The 21,251-nt window shown below is 41.8% G+C and overlaps 1 protein-coding gene across 2 annotated transcripts in view; it reads left to right on the top strand.

The window, feature by feature from the left end:
• ERN1 (endoplasmic reticulum to nucleus signaling 1) overlaps window positions 1-21,251 on the top strand; it is a 66,994-nt gene that overhangs the window by 2,331 nt on the left and 43,412 nt on the right. For both annotated transcript variants that reach the window (XM_044449508.1, XM_044449507.1), the window contains exon 2: window positions 20,943-21,063. In XM_044449508.1, the coding sequence (XP_044305443.1) occupies window positions 20,943-21,063 (121 nt within the window). The remainder of the gene's footprint in view (window positions 1-20,942; window positions 21,064-21,251) is intronic.

The following is a 21,251-nucleotide window of genomic DNA, read 5'->3' as shown; positions in this document are numbered from 1 at the left end:
TGACAGTGTTGTGTGGATGCCTCATAAAAAGCGAATGAACAGAGCATGAGAATTCCATGCTAAATCTATGTGTAGAAGTGCACCTATAGTTCCTGCTTATGTTATCCTACCTAGCTTCTACCCTTTCTGGGAAGGGGGAATTTAGTAATCCAATTTATTTCCATGTTGTGTCTTCTATTGAAGCTGATAGGTTTTGATCACGCTCCTGTATTCAGCCATTGCTGGAGCCACATTCTATAGTGGTGAAAAGGGTCATTGCTCAAGAAATTCTATTTGAACTGTCTGGTTTGTATGTCGATTTGGACATAGTAGTGAGGCCAGGGTAGGTTATATAGCTGTGGATGTTCTCTGGAAAATGATGTAAGATATTTGAAAGAGCATTTGGTTTCCAACTAAGCTTAGTTTTGTTAACTGCTGCTGCAGACTCAAGTTCGTTTCCAGAATAGTCCATTACTACTCTGCATTTGTATTAGAATTGGCATGTTCATATTTTTAGTATGCTGATAAATGACTTTGTTTATAGAATAGAAACTATGAAGCAATGCATTGTCTTGAATTTTAGCCCTGCTTACAGTAGATTGCAGAAATGAATAAGACTTAAGTCTAACTAAGGTGGTCTATTTCATTCGACTAATTTATTAGATGGAAGTGTGCTGGGAAAAAGGCATGTGTTTCTTCTCTGAGATCAGTTTGGCAGCTGCTAGTTATATCTAATTCTCTGTTGCAGTCTGCCAGCACATTCTGACAGCTTAATTAGGAATTCAGCTCATGGCATTTGGGTTTTATTCACATTTGATAAGGGTGAACTTTTAACTTGATTTTTAAAATGAGTTATTATTTAGTATCTTTTCAATAGGATTGAATATTATTCAGGTAAGTGGAACTTACTTCTTTGTGTGTATCTTCGTTCCTTCAAAAATGAGAATATTTAACAGATTGTTGTCATAAGCTGCCAGTATTAAATACTTGCTGCTTATGTTTCTAATACTATTATATAGTTTCAAAACAAAGACTGAAAGTAGGAAAAAGTTCTTAAGATTATATTAGAATATCATTTGTCCTCTTTAAGAAATGCATTGAACTAGGAGCCAATCCAAGGAAGAAGCTAGTTCTATTTTGCTTGCTTTTTGTTTTACTATGTGGAAAAACATATTTATAGCACTGCAAAGGAAATATATGATAACTATCCCCAAATGTCTGTGCTTTCTTTAAGTTAAAATGTAGTGGGATTTTATTGGCCTGGTCTAAAAATCACACAATTACTTTTGCATTGTCCCTTGAGGAGCTGACTCCTGTTCTGAAAAAAACAAATCACATTTGCCTTCATTAGGAAAAAATAGCATGTTTTGAAAAATGCAAATACATAGTTTTTCTTAAAGACTGTGTAGCATATGCTACAGAGGAAGTCTCTCTTTGATTTCAGTATGCTTACTTGCTGAGAATGTATTTCCAGTAGCATCCCTATTGCCCACACCACTGCAATGGCTCTTGAGGTGAAGCTGTGGCAGTTAATCATGAAAAGTTCATTGGACAGTTAAAAAAAACTTTCTTTAGTCAAGTAATACAACATGTATCAGAACCTTGCCTAGTTTATCAGGGTAAGGCATGAGTTAAATGCTAAAGCATAGTTTCAGTCATTTCCAGTTAAAACAATTGGGATGATGGAAGTTGTAGTCCAGCATATCTGGAGGACACCATTGGTGGAAAGACCAAGGTACATGGATACTTAATCTACTGGCAACAGGATAATGTAGTTGGTGATGTGCTGGGCTTGGACCAGGGTCCTTGAGGACATGCTTGCTCACATGCGTGCATGCTCACGGGCTCTCTTTCTCTTTGCTAACTTAAGTCATAGGGTGATTTTGTTTGTTTGTTTGTTTGTTTGTTTGTTTGTTAAATCTAGAACCTGTCCTTGCAATGCATTTATACCTCTCAATCAGGCTGGCCTACAGCATTTAAAAACAAAACAATTCCACAGAAGAATCTGAAAAGACCCTCAAAATGGATACAGGCTTGGCAGATGTGGTGGACACCCAAATTATGTGGGAGTCCATCATATCAAAATAAGCAACGAAGGTATTGTCTGAAGGGGAAAATAAGAACAGTGGGTCAACAAACCTCACAACTGCAGGCATTCCAGAGTCAGGGTGCAGATACCATGAAGGTTTCTCTCTTCTCTTGCTCAGCTTGGGTGCCTCAGCCAGGGGTGGGACACAGAAAAGGGCCTCCCAAGCAGACCTGAGAGAGCAGGTGCTCTGGAACATGTGGAGGGGCTCCCTCCAGTATCCTGTACCCAAGCCAACACTAGGAATTGTGCCTGGAAACAAGTTGGCAACTAGTGAAGCTGTTTCACCATTGTTGAACTGCTAGCTCATGGGAGAGTACCCACCAGCATCCTTACTGACACATTTTGGACTAGCTTTCTGAGCATCCTTTAAACAAGTTATCCCCATGTGGAGGTCATTGCAGTAATCTCAACTGAATGTCACTAAGGTGCATGCTGCTATCAGATCTTGTGAGGACATTGCTGGGGGAAGGGCAGAATACACATGGAATCAAGAAAAATATTATTGAGTTGAGCTGGAAGCACAGAGTGCAAATACATTGGATTGCTAGAGTTACGGTAGCCTTAACATAGATTTAAGCTGTATATTTGCTATTTCCCTCTAGGCATAAATAATAGAAACAGTTCCATCTACTGCATTAAACATATTTTAGTGCCTTGTTTTTTTAAACTGTGCATGCAATCAGCTTGTAACCTAGCAATGTAATTAGAGCACTGGCTGACAAAATAAGCCCAATGAATCATAGGGCACATATGATGATCATGCAGGTTGCTTGTGTTCGTGTGTAGAAGCTCTCCTAAATGTTTTGCCTTTTGCATATGCCCAGTGCTAGCTCCCAGTAACACAGTTTATGTTCCAGCTGTTTGTTGACATTAATTCTGTGCTCCCATCAAAGTTAACAGAGGCAGGATCAGAGACTAAATTCAGTAAAATATTTGCAGATGTGACTGTACAGTCTGACCCTACATTCTGTTCAAGATAATCAGATGTTTTGGGAGCACAAAGAAAGCAAGATTGAATTTTAGATTAGAAGTTAATATATTAAGCATTTTTCTTTCCTTATTGCATCTAATGGGGAAGAAGAGAATCCAGGCAATGCTTCCACCTCTGGGTGCCACCTGAGGAGAGCAATCATGTTGGGGGCAATCACGTTGCACTTTTATCCCTTGCTCTACTTTTCTCCCACTTTGGAAGGTTTGTTTTGGTTGGGGAGGGGTTGCCAATTGCCTACTGGAAGGAAGTGCAGGGACAAAATAATTCATTATTTTGAACATAGGATCTCTCTGATCCTGCTAGCTTAAACCCGCTAAGTAAACTCATTTCATTTCTTAGGGTCACTTCTTAATATCTCTGTGAAGATATTAATTCAACCCAATAATTGCTTGCCTTTTGCTAGGCAACAAAAACATATTTGTCTCAATTTTGCATAGAATTATGAGCACCCCCCTTAATAAAAACAGCATAGAAGCACACCCAAATGAAATAAATAATACAGAAGCCAGCATTAGCTGGATGCACTCCTGACAAAGGGGTAAACTGAATGCTAATAATTTATGGCAGCCCAGGCTATTATTTCTGTGGTAGCAAATACTAGCATTGAATCCCTAAGAGCAATGTACCTAACTTAGTATGGCCATGTCATTTCTAAATTCTAGTAATAAATAAAAAAACACTTGATTAGCAGGTTCCTGAAAATATTTTGCCTTGTTGTGCTATATACATGTTCACAATCCATGCTTAAGACATGTTATCCTCAGTCCGCACTGGGTTATATATAGTGCCCCTGAGAAATCTTGGAAAACACCTTGTATCATAACAAAGGCCATACTAAAAACATCACCTGGAGGCCCGTGGTTAACTTTTGTGTTCTGGCCACATGGAGTTACTAACATTTCTATCGCGTTAGTAGAAGGGCATGTTAAGTAAGCAAACTGATCTCTGGAAAATGCTTAAATCAGAACTTTGGCCTGGAAATCATGGCTTTAAATCATGTGTTTTGGGCTTCTTTGTATTGGTTTTTGGATTCCAAGCCTTTAGTACATATTGCCATGATCTCTCCAGTCTACCAAAAGAGGAAGAAGCCATTTCAAAATCATTTTAGCTATGCCACACTCTGAGATTGTAGTTGTCTAGAAAACAGTATTTGGTTGAGTAATTTGTTGCAACAACAATAAATGTATTTGATCCTTTTCTGGTTTGCAGAACTACCACACACAGATATTAGCAGTGCAGCCTCAGAAAATGGTAGCATTTAAAAATACCCTTTCACACTTCTGTTTTCATTTACATGTGTACACTTGTTTCACTGCCCCAAAGTAGGTTAGCCACATGTGTTGAAACAGATGTGATGAAGCACTGGCGGTTTGCCATTGATTAGAGCAGGACTGAAGTATTCCTGGGGCCTTTGCTCTACCGGCAGCAGAACAAGATGCTGCAGGGCTGAGCTGGGCGAACAGACCACCTGTGGCTGGAATGTCATGACTGCCTGCATCCTTGACAGTAGAAAAACTCTACAGCAAGGAGCACGTGGGGCCTTTCTCCCCAAAGTGTTATTCTAGTTAATGCTTTGGCACTAGGGAGCACTCCGAAGTGGCACCTGCTACCTAAATGCTCTGCTGTTCCACCTTTGTAGCCCAGGCCTTACAGTCTCTGGATTTGGAGCTGTAAATACAGTGAATTTCTGAAGGCAAAACCCAGCCAGCCTTTAAGGAAAGGTGGGTCAATAAGGCTTATGGAAAGATTTGTTTGGACCCAAAGCGTCCAATCCTATGCATTTTAGACAGAGAGAGTCTATAGCTACCATGCTGGATGGAGCATGCTGGGACCTTTTTTGATTTAAACATGCAGAAGATGGCATCCTAATTTAAGGTAGCTCATGAAAGGAAAGTTGCCCTTATTTTCTTCCCCCTTGGAGCTCCTGCACCCCTATCCCCTTTCTGGGGTGCAGAGATACTCTCTTAAACAAGGTGAGAAGAAGCATAATGGTGGTTTCTGGAACATGGGAGAATTCTTCCAAAATTTGGCTATGATCCTAAGATAAATTAACTGAAGGAAAAATATGGACAGAAAGGTTCCTATCCGCTATCCCCCTGCCACGGTCATTGCACACCCCTCTCATATTGTTCCGGAATGTCTGATCTTCTAGAGAAGCTTTTTGGTGACCGCAGGGGGGAAGAGAAGAGGGGAACAGGAATTGTTTTTCTGTAATGCTCTTAAAGTTATCTTTGGTTCATGTCCTTCCTTCTCTTGACTTCCTCCTCTAGAAGAGGAGACTGAAAGCATCTTTCATTTAAATAAAGTTCCCCGTGAGGTTCAGATTCACAGAAAGTTTGGCAGGTGAGCTAAGACCAGACTCCAAGCATTGTTACCAAGAATGAAGTGTCCCTGATGCTTTAAGAAGTCTTGACTCTGAAAATCCTCTGCTGCCGGGACGCCGCATGCCATGTAAAAGCTTAAGCAAGGGATCCGATGTGCATGGCTGTCCTCTTTTGTTGTATATGTACTGACGTTCTGCCTCTCTGCCATGAGTGCAAGTATGCCAGATGTATGCAAAAGCTTACTCTCTGCCAGCTTCTATTGCCATCCTGGGTACACGTTGCTAAGTGACCAATCCAGCATCACACTAAGAAGCACTTTGCTCACCTGTAATCAGCATTCAGTAACATTTCACTGGGATGGAAGCTGTGGGGAGAGAAAGGGATGGATCCTGCTAAGACCATGCAGTTGGGTCAAGGTGTTGCAGACAGAAACACCAGAGAATATTCTCCAGTCTGCAGGCAAGGGACCAAACCAGACATTGACATGTTCGCTAACTGTGTGTTTGCTACTTTGGACATAAAGTAGGAGGGGGGCTACTTTTATGCTACTCTGTCCAGCACGGCTGCATGATGTAGGGGAGAGGCAGGTTTGCTCCTGTTACCTTCCCAAGTTCCACTACTTTGATTCCACCCCTCCTGCTCCAGTAATGGAAATGAGCCAGCTAGAAGGAAAAAAGGCTTTGAGCAGCAGGGCACATACTGGATAGGTTTGTTCCAGTTCCCTGAGCTGCATTTAGTGATTGAAGTTGAACTTGTGCCCCCACGCACCCATATGTACACACACAAAGGGGGGGGGAGGGAGGGGGAGGGAGGGGGAGAGAGAGAGAGAGAGAGAGAGAGAGAGAGAGAGAGAGACTAGCAAGTTTAGTGAACATGTCCATCTGGTTTTGGCTCTAAGTTAGTTGCAGAAAGGAAGAGCTTGTGCTTTGGACTTGATATGCCTAAACGTTAGTTGCAGACATATATTTTTTAGTATTTAGCATGATTAAAGTGTATGGCACAAGGCAAACTTCTCAAGGAGGCTTATGATTGTCCATGATGCAATATTGATATCTCTGTTTTTAAAAGCTGGAGTTTCTGCTTCATTAGCATCTTTGCATTTCTCACTTTAAAACCGATGACTAAAAACTGTGCCTGGTACAGTTAAGCTGGATTTAAAATTATGTATACTCAACAAGTAATTGTGGATGCTTGCAGTTTTGTATCTTACTTGTAGACAGAAGGAATAAGGAAATGAAACACATAGTTATTTAACAAATAATGAAGTTCCAAACAGCATGTGAAACTTGGTAAGATTTTGAAAAATCACCTATCCTGAGGTTTCACTTAAAGGTTACAAATGCACCTTGGAGAAATAACTTCCCTGAGCTACTGTTGCAGATTTAAGCCCTTGGCTATCCGGATGTCCAATGAGACTTTCCAGACCAGCAGAAGCTGTGGCAGGGCCAAGTCATAGAACGGATGGGACAGTTGCTTCCAAGGATTTCAGTTATGTTGCCGAAAAGAGGCATTGTGAACTCCCATTAGTCAAGGATTAGTTAGTCTGTCATATCCTTGTTTAAGTGCCAGCATTTGGCAGGCTGCTTTATATTATTTTTGTATTTTTTAGCCTGTTCAGTCCTTAATGCTTTGGTTGGTAACACAGTGACCTGGCTGATGCATAACACTAAGCTATGCTTTATTGAATCAATGGGTGGTTGAATTCTGGATTATCGTGATATGTGCACCCAACAGCATAATGAACCTTGGTTTATTAACCACAGCAGCTCAGTCAGAGAACCTGTGGTGTGTTGTTGGGTTGGGAGCTCTGGGTTGTTTAAAGGGAGCAAGGAAGAATGGTAAAATATTTGAGCTGCTATACATGCCAGTGTGACAATGATGTAAAGGCATTTGTGATAGAAGGAGAGAGCAGGCCAAGGAGGAGGGAAACAGTCCAGAGAATGAGAAAACAAATTATGTTTTGCTCAATCGTCTGCCAGAATCAGCAATTCATCCTGAATTAACCATGAATTAAGTACACCATGGGTTAGTGTTATGTACAAATCAAGTCCTTGTTGAAAACACATAGGATATTTCAGAATACGTGTGTGCCATCTCAGGTGTTCTTACTGAAGAATCCTTTGCATGCTTATGTGAAAGGAAGTCCCACTGTCTTGAATAGGGTTTACACCTGGGTAAGTATGCATGGGATTGAAGTCTTAATGATGTAATCCAGTGCAACCTTCAGTCCCATTGAACTCAATTATACTTTTGAAGGAATAGGTTGCCATCTGAGATTGGGCTGAGATTCACTGGCTTGTGCACAGCCTATTCCTCTGCTCTCTTACTCAGAAGTAGGTTCCAGCATATACAGTGACCCTGATCACCAAGTAACATTTGTGTATTGCCTGGATGAGTTGTGGAAAGCCTCTTACTCTCCATATAGCCAGGTTAAAAATATAAACAGAAACTACTAGAGGACTCCTCCAAATTTGTATGGGCATGTATACCAGCATTGTACTCTCACTTGTATAACATACAGATAAGAAATACAAATAGCTAAAACAGCAGCTCCCTACTTTACCCCGTCACCAAATGCCAGCCTACAAAGATCTTGGAACACTTCTAAAAATTTACATGGACTTTAGTAAGTCTGTACAGCAGGGATGAGGAACATGTGGTTTCCCAAATGTTGGACTGCAGTTCCCATGAGCCCTACTCAGCAGAGCCAGTGATGAGGGATGAAGGTGGCAGACTGACAGTATGCCTAAGGCAAGGATGGACAATTTGTAGCCTTCTTGGGTCTGGACCTTCAGTTCCCATCTTGCTTCATAATTGGCTGGGCTGGCCAGAGCTTATGGGAGCACTAGGTGAAAACACTGGAAGCCACGAGGAGCCCATCAGGTCCAGAATGCTGATACTGTCCATTCTCTGGAGCTGGGGGCGGGAGGGGGGGAGGAATCACTTTTAATACTCAATTTTCTTAATACAGCAATCTTAATAAAAAATAGCATTAGAAAAACTAATCCAACTCTTAGGAAGTGTTTTATGTCTCTAAAGGCATAACCCTTTCTTGAAAAGCACTGGTTGTTTGTAAAGACGATAGTGCAGTGTAGAAGTGTTTGCTTTCAGCATTGCAGAGCAATTGCACTTTTATTCCTAGTGACAAAGGATAAATAGAAGTGACCTGTAGGTATTTTTTAAAGCTACCTTTTCACTCTTCTTCGTGAGGTTTGAGCAAGTGTGCTGGAGGACAAAATGCAGCTGACGGGTCTACAGGGGAAATGTTCTCACAAATTTTCAGTGAATGTCATAACAATAGCAGAAAGCAAGTATATTATCTTTAGTGTGAAACCAGCATATTAATGGTAGACAATTCTTTCTTATTATTATTTTAATAATATAAATAATATAATATTATAGTAATAAAGGATAGGTTTCACTGCACATGAGAAACCTTGATTTCTCTCTAGAAAATGGAAAAAGGGGTGCTGAAGAATTCATGAGAGGTAGACATTAAAGTAGTCCTTAGACCAGAGAACAGTACCAGGCTGAGCCAGTTTCCACATCACATTGGCAAACTGTGGGTTTGCTCCTGTGTGATTGAATGGGTCAGTTTGCACATCACAGTGGCAGATCATAGGATTTGTAGAGATGAACACATGCAAGCCACTCTGGGTTTGGATCAACAACTGATGAGCACAATCTTCATTGATGGTTAGCAGAACATCTGAACCTGGGCATTCTGCATTGTTTATCAGTTAAACAATCCAGAGGTAAGCTCTGGGTTGTTTAAGCCATAAGTCTGGATCTTGCACCAACAACCTACAAACATTGTGATGTGTGAACGCGCCCATTCAGCGTGACAGAACTTATTTTTTTGTCTCCCCACTACCTCCCTATGTAAGAGGATGATGGGTGTTGCATCATACATTTCATGGACTGGTTACCTCTTCTATATTTTTTTTCTCATTTACTTGGTGAGTCATCATAGACCACTTGGCTTGTTGTGTTAGTTGCAATTTTGTGAAAACAAAATTTTCTTTTTGATACCTGTTGCCTTGAGTTTCTTGCAGAGGAGGAAAAGGGGTATAAATCTAGAGGTGAAAATAGTTTTATTGTCCAGGTTTTGTTCAGCAAGTAACTAATCTTTATGTGAAGGATCTCTGTTTTACCCTCTGCTTTTACTACCATACAATTTTTAAGAGTTAAATAAGCATTCTGATTGACCAAAGCCCAGTGCTGTACCTACTGCACATCTATCTTTGTTTTAGCAGAGCATCATTCAGAAATTTCTGTTGTTGATAGATTTCTGACAAAACCTTCCAGGTTCTTCTTTCTGCCCGCAGATGTTGCAACTCTAAAATCAGTTGTGTAGCAAGAAAAGAAGAGTTTGAATAATGCAGGGTCTTCCTGCACATTAATGGTTCCCACCCCACCCCACACACATCATCCTACCAGACTTTACAGTCTGAAGTTACTTCTTCAAAAAAATTAGGTAGCAAAGAAGATACTGGATGATAGTGTTTATGGAACTGAAGATATAGTTTGAAGGAATAATGTTAACTTCTGTGTATAATTAAAAAGGAGAGGGTGCATTTTAAGAGCTTTCCTAAGTAAAATCAGATCACCTTGCATTTTCTGCAGTGTTGTGCTATTTAGATATGTATAACAGTTTCTAGTAATGTATCTTGGATCAACTGTGCTTTTGGGCTGTGATTCTGGCAGGAAAATAGTAGAGGTTGAAGGACCAATTTTGTACTTTCATTCTATGCTGTTCATATGTTTTACATATTCGTGAACATGGTAGTTGTCAGACTATAAATTTGAGGATATGCTGCATTTGTTGTACAATGGGAAAAAACCTGACCAATCCTTTAAAAAATGCTTTCTATAGACTTTGACATCAAAAATCTGGGCTACTTGTTATATCTCTTTTTGCTTTTCTTTCCTTTAATATTTTTGCCACACATTCTTTATCCAGTCATCCAGTCCTTTCCCTCTGCTCTTCCCACCTTGCACAACACACACATACAATAAAAATACATGTAGAAAATTCCATTAATATGTTTGCGAGCACAAGAGCGATCTTCCTGTGTTTTTTGGTTACCGCTGAAGTGCAGAGACTGAGCAGAAGCATTCCATGCTTTAATTGTGCCGTTGCTTCCACAATTTCTGGACCCATTAAATATGGCCATCGTCCTGCATTTCAGTCTTCATTTTGAAATGCTGATCCTGTAGACCTAGCTATAGGCCTCTTTCTAACCTGGCTTACACAACATGACAACCCACCCTCATTTGTTATTGTGGGTGGCTTGTCATGCCATGCTTACCAGTTGCTGCCATCCTGCAGTACCTGTGGACCATCCTAGGGTTGTCACCCCTGTTGGGTTGATGAACCCACTGAGCTACTTGTGGAGAGTGCCAATAATCCTTTGCTACTCTTGACAAGCAGCTGCCAGGTGAGTGCTGCTCCCAGCAGCCTCCAAAGTGTCCGAGTGGCATGTAGGGGTACTTTCGGAAGCATCTGCTTCCCCCAGTGGCATGGTGGATCAAGAGAAGATCACTCAGGCCACCACCAAGGATGGCTAGGTTCTTCTCCTCCTTAGCCAGGGGGCTCAAATAGGAATGGACGTTCTTGCAAATGGCAAGGAATGGAGTGGCAACCCAGCTTGGAGTGGAGTGGAGTGGAGTGGAATGGAGTGGCAACCCAGCCTCCTCCTGCCTCTTGCCAGAGAGTTTTGTGTTTGGGTAGGAGGAGCTGGGCATGTCTCATCCAGCCGACAGTGGTGTCACCTCGAGGTTGGGGCAGAGCTGCCAAGCAGATCGGGCTGCCCTGCTTGAGGGAGGAGCCGGCAGTCTACTTGGTGGCACCACAGGATGCGTCGGGATCAAGTCCTGCCTCTGGAGCAGGAGACAGGAGTGGTCTATCAGCAAGCCCATGTCCCTCTGCTGGAGCAGCCTGTAGGAGGCTGCCCACTGCCAGGGGTGTGGGCAGCCACCTGCAGGCTTTCAGACCGCCATGCAGTCATCACGGCCAGAGAGAGGAGATTCTGTCCTCCTGGTCTATTCTGGGATCCCTCCTGGAGGGAAGATGGGGAAGGAGTGGCAGCAGGAAGTGAGGTGCCCACAGTGAGCTGGATCATCTCTCGGCCTCATCATGGGTACATGCAAGATAACCATCCCACTGTGGGTTATGGCCAGGGCCGCTTATCAAGTGTGAACCCAGCCACACTCTCCACTGCTCCAGATGCATACATCTTGGGCACTTCAAATCTGCATGGATAACGCAAATGGAAATCCAGACTTTAATGCAGGTCATCACTTTGGAAGATAATAGCCTTCCATGGAATTTATCTGGTTTATGGCTGAATAAGCAATTGGCAGTCCAGAAGTCTAAAGGCCATTTTGCTTCTTTGGTTTCTGTTTGAAGAGAAAATTAACAGCTGGTGGAATCTTGCGATCCACCTAGTTCTTAGGGTTAAACAAAAAATTAATGAAGCAAAACTGCTCACATCCTTCAGTGTCTTAATAACTGAAAATAACGACAGCTGTGCCACATAACACCAGGAAGGAATATATGGATGGGTAGTAAGAAGTGAGCAAAAGACAGATGTTGCATCACATGGAATCTCTCTTCCAACTTTTAAAACTAAAAGTTCACTAAGGATCAAAGAGAGAACTCCAGTATTCCACCTACTGAACTGGAGTGGTTGTAGGTTATAAAAGAATGCTAAGTATTGGTCAATGATTGTCTGGGCTTTATGAAACCATCTTATATCTTAATTTTAAACTAGTGGCATAGAAAGCAAATTCATTGCAATATACTGAAATTATTAGAAATTGTGTTTTCATTGACAAACAGAAAATAATGAAAGAGGGAATGTTGCGTTAGAACTTGGAGCCTATGTGTCAATGCCCTTCTTCCTTCCCTTTTTTTCAAAGCTCCAAGGCAGGATACATTTGTGTGAATAAGTTAACCTTTTCCAAATGTCAGACAATTTTCTTAATGCACTTTTGTAATCAAACAGGAATAAGATATACCTATTTTCATCATGATTGCTCACTTAATAGAGATTTTGAGGTATTAGCAATTTTATTAACCAGCAGTGGAACAGTTAAGAAGTTGCTCAACTGCATGGCTGTTTCTTGGAAAATACACACTTCTGTTCTTCCCTTTGTGGCAGTAAATATTGTCGGCTAGATCTCAAATAGGGGATCCAAGCCAAAGCAAATACTGCTGGCTAAGTGACATTTTATTTTTGTTGGTGAGGAGATGACATTTATTTCATAGGAGTGAGAACTACCCATATGCTTTATTGTTTATTTACTGATAGTTCATACAAATGAGAAGTTTTTGTGTCCCAAGTTCACCTGTTAATTTTAAAGTTACTGTAGGTTAAGAATTCTTGGAATTCATTGCCACCTGAAATGGGACAGATCAATGTAAATATCATATGGCACACAGAAATGTTGGTTGACTCTGTGTGTGTGTGTGAAATACAGTATCATATATTTTATATATTATATACGTGTATATATATGGAATTATTAAGAGCAGGTAACCCACTAGTTTCGAATTATGCCTTTTAGATGTGATCTAGAAAAACAGATGAAACAGTATAAATAGAAGTTCATCTACTGTAACAGATAAACCGTTTATAGCTAGGATTTTTGCATCCTGCTTCTGACTTTCAGTTTAGTGTTGTTTTGGCTTGCTCATTCATTTATAAGGTTGTAAAAACTCTGTGCGTGTTTTTCCCTGGTGAAAAGAGAGTGGCAAAAATACAGGATTTCCTAGCAAACGGTGTGGGAGATTATGACAAATTTCAGTGAATGAGTTTGAAGTAGGCAAAAATGGTTGTAGTTTGCCAGAGTGGTGAAACTGGCAAATTTTCTGCAAAAGGGAAGGGAAACCTCTCCAGTTTCCATAGTATATTTTTCATTTGAAACAGAATATTTGAAAGAAGGATCCAAAGCTATTGTATCTGGTTGCTGCTTTATGTTTCTTTGATCAGCAAGACAAAACATGTGGATAAATTGACTTCAAGCTATCTAGCTGTTGTCTGGTGCTGTCTAGTTGTCTATTTCAGGAACTCCAATATAGTACAAAACTTTAATGCAGGACAGCTGATTAAATTTTTAAATTTTAGACTGCAGTCTGCCAGGTAAAAGCTAATTATGTTAATAAACTATGTCTTAAATATCAGTATAATTATTGTATCCTAAATGAAAATCTACAATGTCCAGAGATGGCATTGTTTTAGATACACCAAATTTAGTTTCATTCTTAGAGCACCCTTCCTTCTCCTGTATCTTTGAGGTGTATGTAACATTTCCTAACCATTTGTCAGAAAAGGATGTGTAAGAATTGCACAACTCTGCAAGCAGTTAAATATTTATCTGTGTCCTTTTCTGCGGTCTCCCCTCCTGCCAGCTTTAGACTATTAAGCTCCTTGAGGCAGGCATCCGATGTGTTGGTTGGTTGGCTTTGCCTGTGCGTGGCCCGGTGCTGAACCTCTTGCTCTCAGGTCAGGGCCCAGCTGTGGGGATTTCTCATCCAAAAGCTGCTTCTTTGGAGGGCTACACCTGCCCCACGGGCCTGTGGATCAACACCTGTGTTTAAAAGCTGCAGGTCTGAAGGGAAGAACAGCATTTACTGAACTATTAAATTTCACCCTGAGATTTGTCACATACATTCTAGGCACAACTCTATTTTCAGTGCAAATGCCAAGTGTGGAAGAAAACGAAGCGCGCGATACAGTGGGATACGCCCCCCCCCCCCCAAAGCCTGAGAGGTTAGAATGGAAGTTCATTCAGCAGCTCCACATCTTGGGAACGAACTCCATCTCAGCCCCTGCGTCTCTTACAGTGGGGGCCAGGCAGGCACTAAACCCAGCTTAATGTAGCAGCTGACATGGAGGCACTGTCTCCACTTGTAAGCCCCGAAGGCAGAGGCTGATGACCAGAGCATCCCTTGCAAAGTTGGACGAGCATCAGAGGCAGCCTCCACTTCCTTGCTTCTCCTGCTTGGCATTTTAACTGGACTGGCATTTTTGGCCATCTGGCTGAGGTGCTTTGAAGGGGGAGGGAAGGAGGCCAGAATGCTGTTGGGGTGTTTTGCATCCTGATGGCCCCAGCCTTCTCCTGTCCCCACAACACACCAAAAAGGGTCAAGCCATGAGGTCTTTTGATGGTGTGCTTCAACACACGTGGCCTCCAAGACCTTGTTCTGTGGCCTTCGTGCTGCTTGGAGCCCCCCCCCCCATCCCTTCAAGCAGCAGGGCATGCTGTGGAGAGTTTGTCAGCTCAGGTACAATAGGTTCAGTGAGCCACTTCCAAGTGGGAAGGTGGGCCCGGGGGGTCACATGGGAGGGTATCTGGGTGGGAGCAATGGAAGAAAAGGAGGAGTGGTCATTCTGCTTGGGCTGTAGTCCATGTTGAAGTCCTCATGCACCCCTCGAGGTACGAAAAATTGGAGAGTCCTGTCTTAAGACACCCCAGGCTTCCAGATTCAGAGGGCTCACTGTAATGGGCAGAAAATAGAACCATAGAATAGTAGAGTTGGAAGGGACCATGGAGGCCATTGGGTCCATCCCCCTGCTGTTGCCCTTCCTGGTCAATGGCATCTACATTCAACAGGGGGTACATATTAGTTAGAATGAAAATATGGGAACAGCATCTCATCTTGGTTTCTTGACAGCCTGGATAAGACAGCAGTTTTATCTTGATGAGATCCTAGAAAAACCAGCCAAGTTCAAAAGGGGCACAGTTATTCTAGGGCAGCCTTCTCCACCTGGTCTTCTTCAGAGGAGTTGGACTGCAACTTGGATCATTCTCAGCCTGGTCTTCCCCAACACATCTGGTGGACACCAGGTGTGGGACGTTTTCCAAGAGGAAGTGTAAATAAAACTCTGAATCCTGAGAATGTAAGAAGAGCCCTGCTGGATCAGATCGAGTGTTCATCTAAAGCAGCTTTCTATTCACACAGTGGCCAACCAGCTGCCCATGGGAAACTAACGAGCCAGATGTAAGTGCACCTTCTGCCCATAGGCAAAGTACCTCTGCCACTGGAGGTAACACACACAAGCCACAGCTAGCTTTGCAGGATCCTGCTCCCGACAGGAACTCTCAGCCAGTTGGCTTCATCCAGCTATAGTCATCTCATGGTGAACCTGAGCACAAGTCAGTATATGTCTGTGGAGAATGCAATTCAAAACCAAAGAATAATTTTCTGTCCCTCCAGCCACAGCTTTTATTCAAGAACTGAATATATTCTCATATCTCAGGTTCTACTGTGCACTATAAAAGAAGCTGTTATTGGTGGCATCTTCATTTTAGGTAATGCTCAGGTTTCAGATTTGTTAGGAATTCCAACTATGCGACGAGACTATGTATGTATGTATGTATTTAGTTTTATCTCACCTTTCCACAAAAAAATGGGGCTCAAGCAGCTAACAATCATAAGAAGTAAGCAAAAAAGTAAGCACAAAATAATAACAACACTTTATTAAAACAAGAATAAAACCAATATATTAAAAACAAATGAGAACAATAACAGGGTAAACTATACGCAAACTAACAGAGTGGCTAGCATTCAAAAGCCCTGTTTGAATGACATTTCAGCTCCAATTTACTCATTAAAATGATTGTTGACAAACTCAGCCTTGGCATAAATGTATTTTTCAAAGAAAATACGCAACCAACTATATCCTGAATATTCCTGTGGGACACAATGAAAGTAATGATTGGAGAACTTAGTACACAGGAAAGTTTGTTTTCTTAAGCAGCAGAAAGACAAAGCCAAAATATGCCCTTGAAAGCAATATACAACTTAGGGAAAACCCAGAAAAGGCAGTGGCAAAACACATAGGAAACTATTAGTGGGGGAGGCAGAATTAAATGCTTTAGGCTGTATGGATTCTTTCAGTCTTAAGAGTTAGGAAATGAAAATTCCAAAGCATTGGCAAGGGAAAGAAAAGGAAAAGACATCCCAAAATTCAGAGGAACAAAAGACATTAATACAACTAATTGAATGAATTCTTAAGTAAATTAACAATTAAGCTGGTTAAATATTAATATAGGCAGATGCTAAACTAGAACTAATTTCAGAACCAGAAATTAAATCAACTGTTGGTAGATTAAAATACAGGAATGCCCCCAGGCAGGTTAGCTTTATGAGGAAATACAAGCCCCTTTGGAGTTACCTTAAACCCTTACCTGAGCAAGGCTTTCAATGACTGGTAGGAAGGTGGGATGGTTCCAGAAACATGAAAGCAGGCTGAGCATTATGTTTAAGCCAGGTAAAGGCCCATCCTTCCTGGAAAACCTTCCCAGCGCTTTACCAAACTAGAAAGCCAAAGTGCTGATTACAATTCTGGCATCCATTTATCCCAGAATATATTTCAGATAACGAGTGGGAAGTTATGCCTAACAGGCAGCTGGAAAGTTCAGATTGGTGTTTTCTCATGTTTCACAACAACAGCAGGAGAGCAGCAGTCTCTCTCTGCTTTTACTAGATGCATTCAAAATTTTGGAAAGATTGAAGTGGCAATGTCTATTCGCACTGTGGTGTAAATTGAACTTGGGTGACAAATTCACGTGCAATGTTACATCAGTCGTACTCAATATCAACAGCAAAGACCCTCACAAATAGATTGGATCTGCTCCAGTACCTCCCAACAGAGGGATAACACAGGGCTCTTCATCACTTCCTCAGCTGTTTGCTATTAGCACTGAGACCTTGGCAGGTCAACTGCAGAAGAATACAAAAGTCAGACGCATTGGGATACATAAGGTCTGACATAATATTAACCTATCTGTGGATGGCAACCTGTTGCTCTTGTCTAACAAGAGAAAGTCCAGTCCAGAGCAAAGGAACAGGTGGTAGCAAAATACCATAAAATCACCAAAGGTCCATGGTTCAAAGAAAATTCACTCATGTTTGGCGAATTGTGGCAGCTGAAAGATAAGATGCAAAAGCCAGTTATTTGGAGGAATAATTCAAAACATGTTCATAGTAATATGGTTCACATTCATTGGGTTTGTAAATAAAGCATCTTCTAATCTTAACCTTTACCTTCAAATTCTGGTTATGGGGCGGCATACAAATCCAATAAATAAATAAACAATTCTGGTTGGATGCTTTCTTTTGGCTAACTTTGCTAATAAGTTTATTGATGTCCTTTATTCTCCTTGTAACATTCCATACAGAACTTAAACTCTGTATCTCCAGCCTATCATTGTTTCTGGGTTACTTCTTATTTTGTGACAACTATACACTCTTTGAAACTTCAAAACATATATTTTTAAGGCAAGTGGAGGGCAAGAACAGAAATGCAATGACTCATAATGTGTTGTGTTGACTTTATACTTAGTCCTAAAGCAATTTTTTGTGGTGGCATAGAAGATCAAGTGAGTCAGAGTGTTAGTTTTTACAAGTGCTCTAATCTTTCTAAGAGTGCAGCTAGTTTCACACTGCTAGCAATAGTAACTTGATTGTTAAATATACTTCTGAAACTTCTCAGATATGACAGGTGGCTAAGCAATAAAGCACAATTACTAAACAGTTTTGCTTTAAAGATAAAAAGACTTCTAGAAAAATACATGTTGGCAAGGCTTTTCTTTCAATTTTTATTTCTCTAGTGGACTGAGGGGAGGAAGGGATTCTGGTAGACTTACAATAAAAGAGAATTCCCTTGTCAGGCCAGTCACTAAAATCTTGTTAGTTTTACTGGCTTGTTTTGTGGATGTCATTCCTCTGCTTGTCCACTTCTTCCCACTAATTCACATGGGCACATTACTCCATGCTTTCATAGTTACTGTTCATTCCAGAAGTTCTCATGCATGAGGATTTTCCACTGGATTGTCCTGGTGAATCAGATTCCCACTTCTCTCATGGTACAGCTGCTTCTGCGGTTGGTACTCGATTGTACTATGTAATTACTCGATTGTAATATGGAAACCATTGGTCTCCATATTACTCAGTAGGCTTGAGTTTGGCAGGTGGGGTGGAATTTGCATGCACAGTGGGTTTCTAGTTTTTGTTTTAGATTTGGTCAACTAATGGTCTTGCTAATCCCCCCATTTCCTTTCTGGCAGAACTCTTCTCTGTCACTTGGTTCCCATAACATGGCAACCTGCTGTGGTAACTTAGTATGGTAACTAAGTTGTCCAAATCCAGACCACTTCCCACAGGGGGACTTATTTTGGAGTACCAATCCACCCTGACAACTCACAGCTTGTTCTAGATGCTGTTCATGGCACCCTGGACAGTTGTGCCGCCTGAACCCAAGGCACCAGTTCCATCATGAGCTGTGGAGAGTAACAAAGCGCCCTTGTTGCTTTCGATGACAACCCTTCCACTGATGTCCAAGTGCCACTTTAGAGCACTGCAACGTATTACTGCTCCTGTGTTTCTAGATTCAGAAATAACACAGATGACTGCAACTTTCAAAGATTTTTGGTTGGTCTGTTGGTGATTTGCTAGCATGTGCTTATAGTTGTCTGAGAGAGAGTGCATCATGCCTGGTTGATGTTCTTGTAAGTTTCATCTATCAAAAGGAACAAAGTGTAGTCAATTTCCAATAGATAGAACTGGTGCCTGAACTCAAGGATGGAAGATGGAAATTGACAAGGTGAGACTGGCTCTCAAATTGGACTATATGCAATGAGGTGCAGTGATGGAGAGTGCTGGACTGAGATGCATGGGATCTGGGCTCTTAGACCCATCTTGGCCATAAAGCCCACAAGGTGACTTTGGATCAGACACTGCCTCTAGCCCAACCTTGAGGTTTTGTGTGGATAAAATGGAGAGGAGGAGAACCTTGTAAGCTGCTCTGAGCAATGTTCAACCTTGTACAAGGTTGACTTGCAGTGCAATGCAATGCAATGCAATGCAATGCAATGCAATGCAATGCAATGCAATGCAATGCAGTAATAATAATGCACACAATTGTTGATTTGTAAAGAGGGGGAGTAGATGCACTGAAAGGGGGTGGCAATGAGTCTTCCCCCTCAGTAGTGTAACCCTCATGAGTTCAGGCATCAAACTGAAAGTTCGTGTTTCCCGCCACATTTTTGATACTTCGCCTGCTCCCCTGCGACTGTGAAAAGGGAGATATTCCACCTATTCCCCCTCCATTTACTTTCCAGCCATGAAATTCACATATATTTCTCAGTGTGGAAAATGTGCTCTCATTTTATTTTATTTTATTTGGTCAGGAAATATAAGCAGATTTAGTGGCTGGGCAGTGAACAGAGGGGAAATTCCTATTATATTTCCCCTCCACTTACTCCTCAGCCCTAAAATCTGCATATATTTCCCTTGAGTTTACTTCCCAGCCATGAAATGTACATGTATTTCCTAGTTAAAATAAAAACCTGCCACCTTCATGGGGTGGTTCTTCTCGTTTCAAGAACTGGTAGGGAAGTGCAGTAACCGCAGCAGTAAATGCTCCGGAGAGGGTGGCGTATGGGGAAATGGGACGGGTTCTGTCACTGGGATTCTGGCAAGAAGACTAAAGTGGAAGGGGAAGAAGAACAAGCCACAGTGAGCCCAATCCTCTGTGGAATGTCCTGTAAAAGACCAACCCACCACAGCTTATTTGCAGGGTAGCTTAGTGTGACATGCAAACCAGCTCAAATCGTTCTGCTTTGCAGGATGCCTCTTGGTCATGTTATTTCCCCATTGCAACAGGTGTGTGACAATAAATTTGTATTTAGACATAGGATAAATGCATGAACAACCACAGTACAAGAACAGAACTGCCTGGACCTGGGGGTCAGACTAGATGGCTCAGGAAACCCCTTCTGACTCCCCTTTTCCTATGTTTCTAAAGCCAAATAAGAGCAACACTTTTTATTCACTGCAATAGAAAACTCTTTGAGGACTTAGCATTACTATTTCAGGAATTTCAAATGGGATGCAGATGGTGGCATCCCATGGCACTTCTTGATTTGGGTTCTTTCTAGTGGAAGACCCAGTGGAAGGCAACCAGGTGTAGACACACTGGCCACTGGACCCCGTGGGCCTTCTGTTCCATGCTATGCAATGCATGGCCTTGTGTCCCAATGTTCATGGTACCCAGCTGAGCCTTTTCACCCTCTTTCTTTTTTGGTATCCATTCAAGAGTCCCATGGCATGCTGCACACATTGAACAGGTTGTGCTCTGTATTAGGCCTGGATCCACTGAAATGAATGGAATGTATATGAGACGAATGTTGAATGAAAGCCTCTACTGCCAGGCATCACGGCAAGTGTGTGGCTCTCTCTTTTTAACTGAGTCTCAAACGTGGTCAAACGGTTTGGTTTGGTTTGGTTTTTGGCACAAGCCAGACAGAGGGTAGCGGCTTTGGGAGAAACAGGGCTTGAGAACCTCATAGGAGTCCGGGGATCATGGAACCTCCCAGTCAGCTGTTAATGCTGCTCTGTGTTCACTGGACTGTGTTTCTTTCAGGAGAGGCAAATGGTTCATTCCAGGGACCAGGGAGAGTTACTCTTTCTGCCTGTCCTGCAATTTGTAACTTTCCTTAGTCAACAGATAAAGCAAATAAATGTTTCTTTGGTTTTGTTTTCCAGAGCTGTGGAAATGCCAATTCAGTGACTCTGCCAGAAACATTGTTATTTGTTTCCACTCTTGATGGGAGTTTGCATGCTGTTAGCAAGAGGACAGGGTCAATTAAGTGGACTTTAAAAGAAGGTGAGTATGAGAGGTGTTATCTTGTTTTCTTTTCATTAATTCTGATAGCTGCACAGTCAACATAATCTTGGGAACACAGCCTTGGTAACTCTGGCCATGCTGAACAGTTTGACTACATGTGCCGTGTTAGGAACTGGGCCACCCAGGCATGGGCCCTCAATCTTTTGAGCAGTAGCCTAGATCTTGAG

Source organism: Varanus komodoensis, unplaced genomic scaffold (genome assembly GCF_004798865.1).
Source record: "Varanus komodoensis strain SLA01 unplaced genomic scaffold, ASM479886v1 scaffold59_1, whole genome shotgun sequence".
In the NCBI taxonomy this organism is placed as follows: domain Eukaryota; kingdom Metazoa; phylum Chordata; class Lepidosauria; order Squamata; family Varanidae; genus Varanus; species Varanus komodoensis.
The sequence above is the reverse complement of the archived record's forward strand: the minus strand, read 5'-3'. Positions and strand labels throughout refer to the sequence as shown.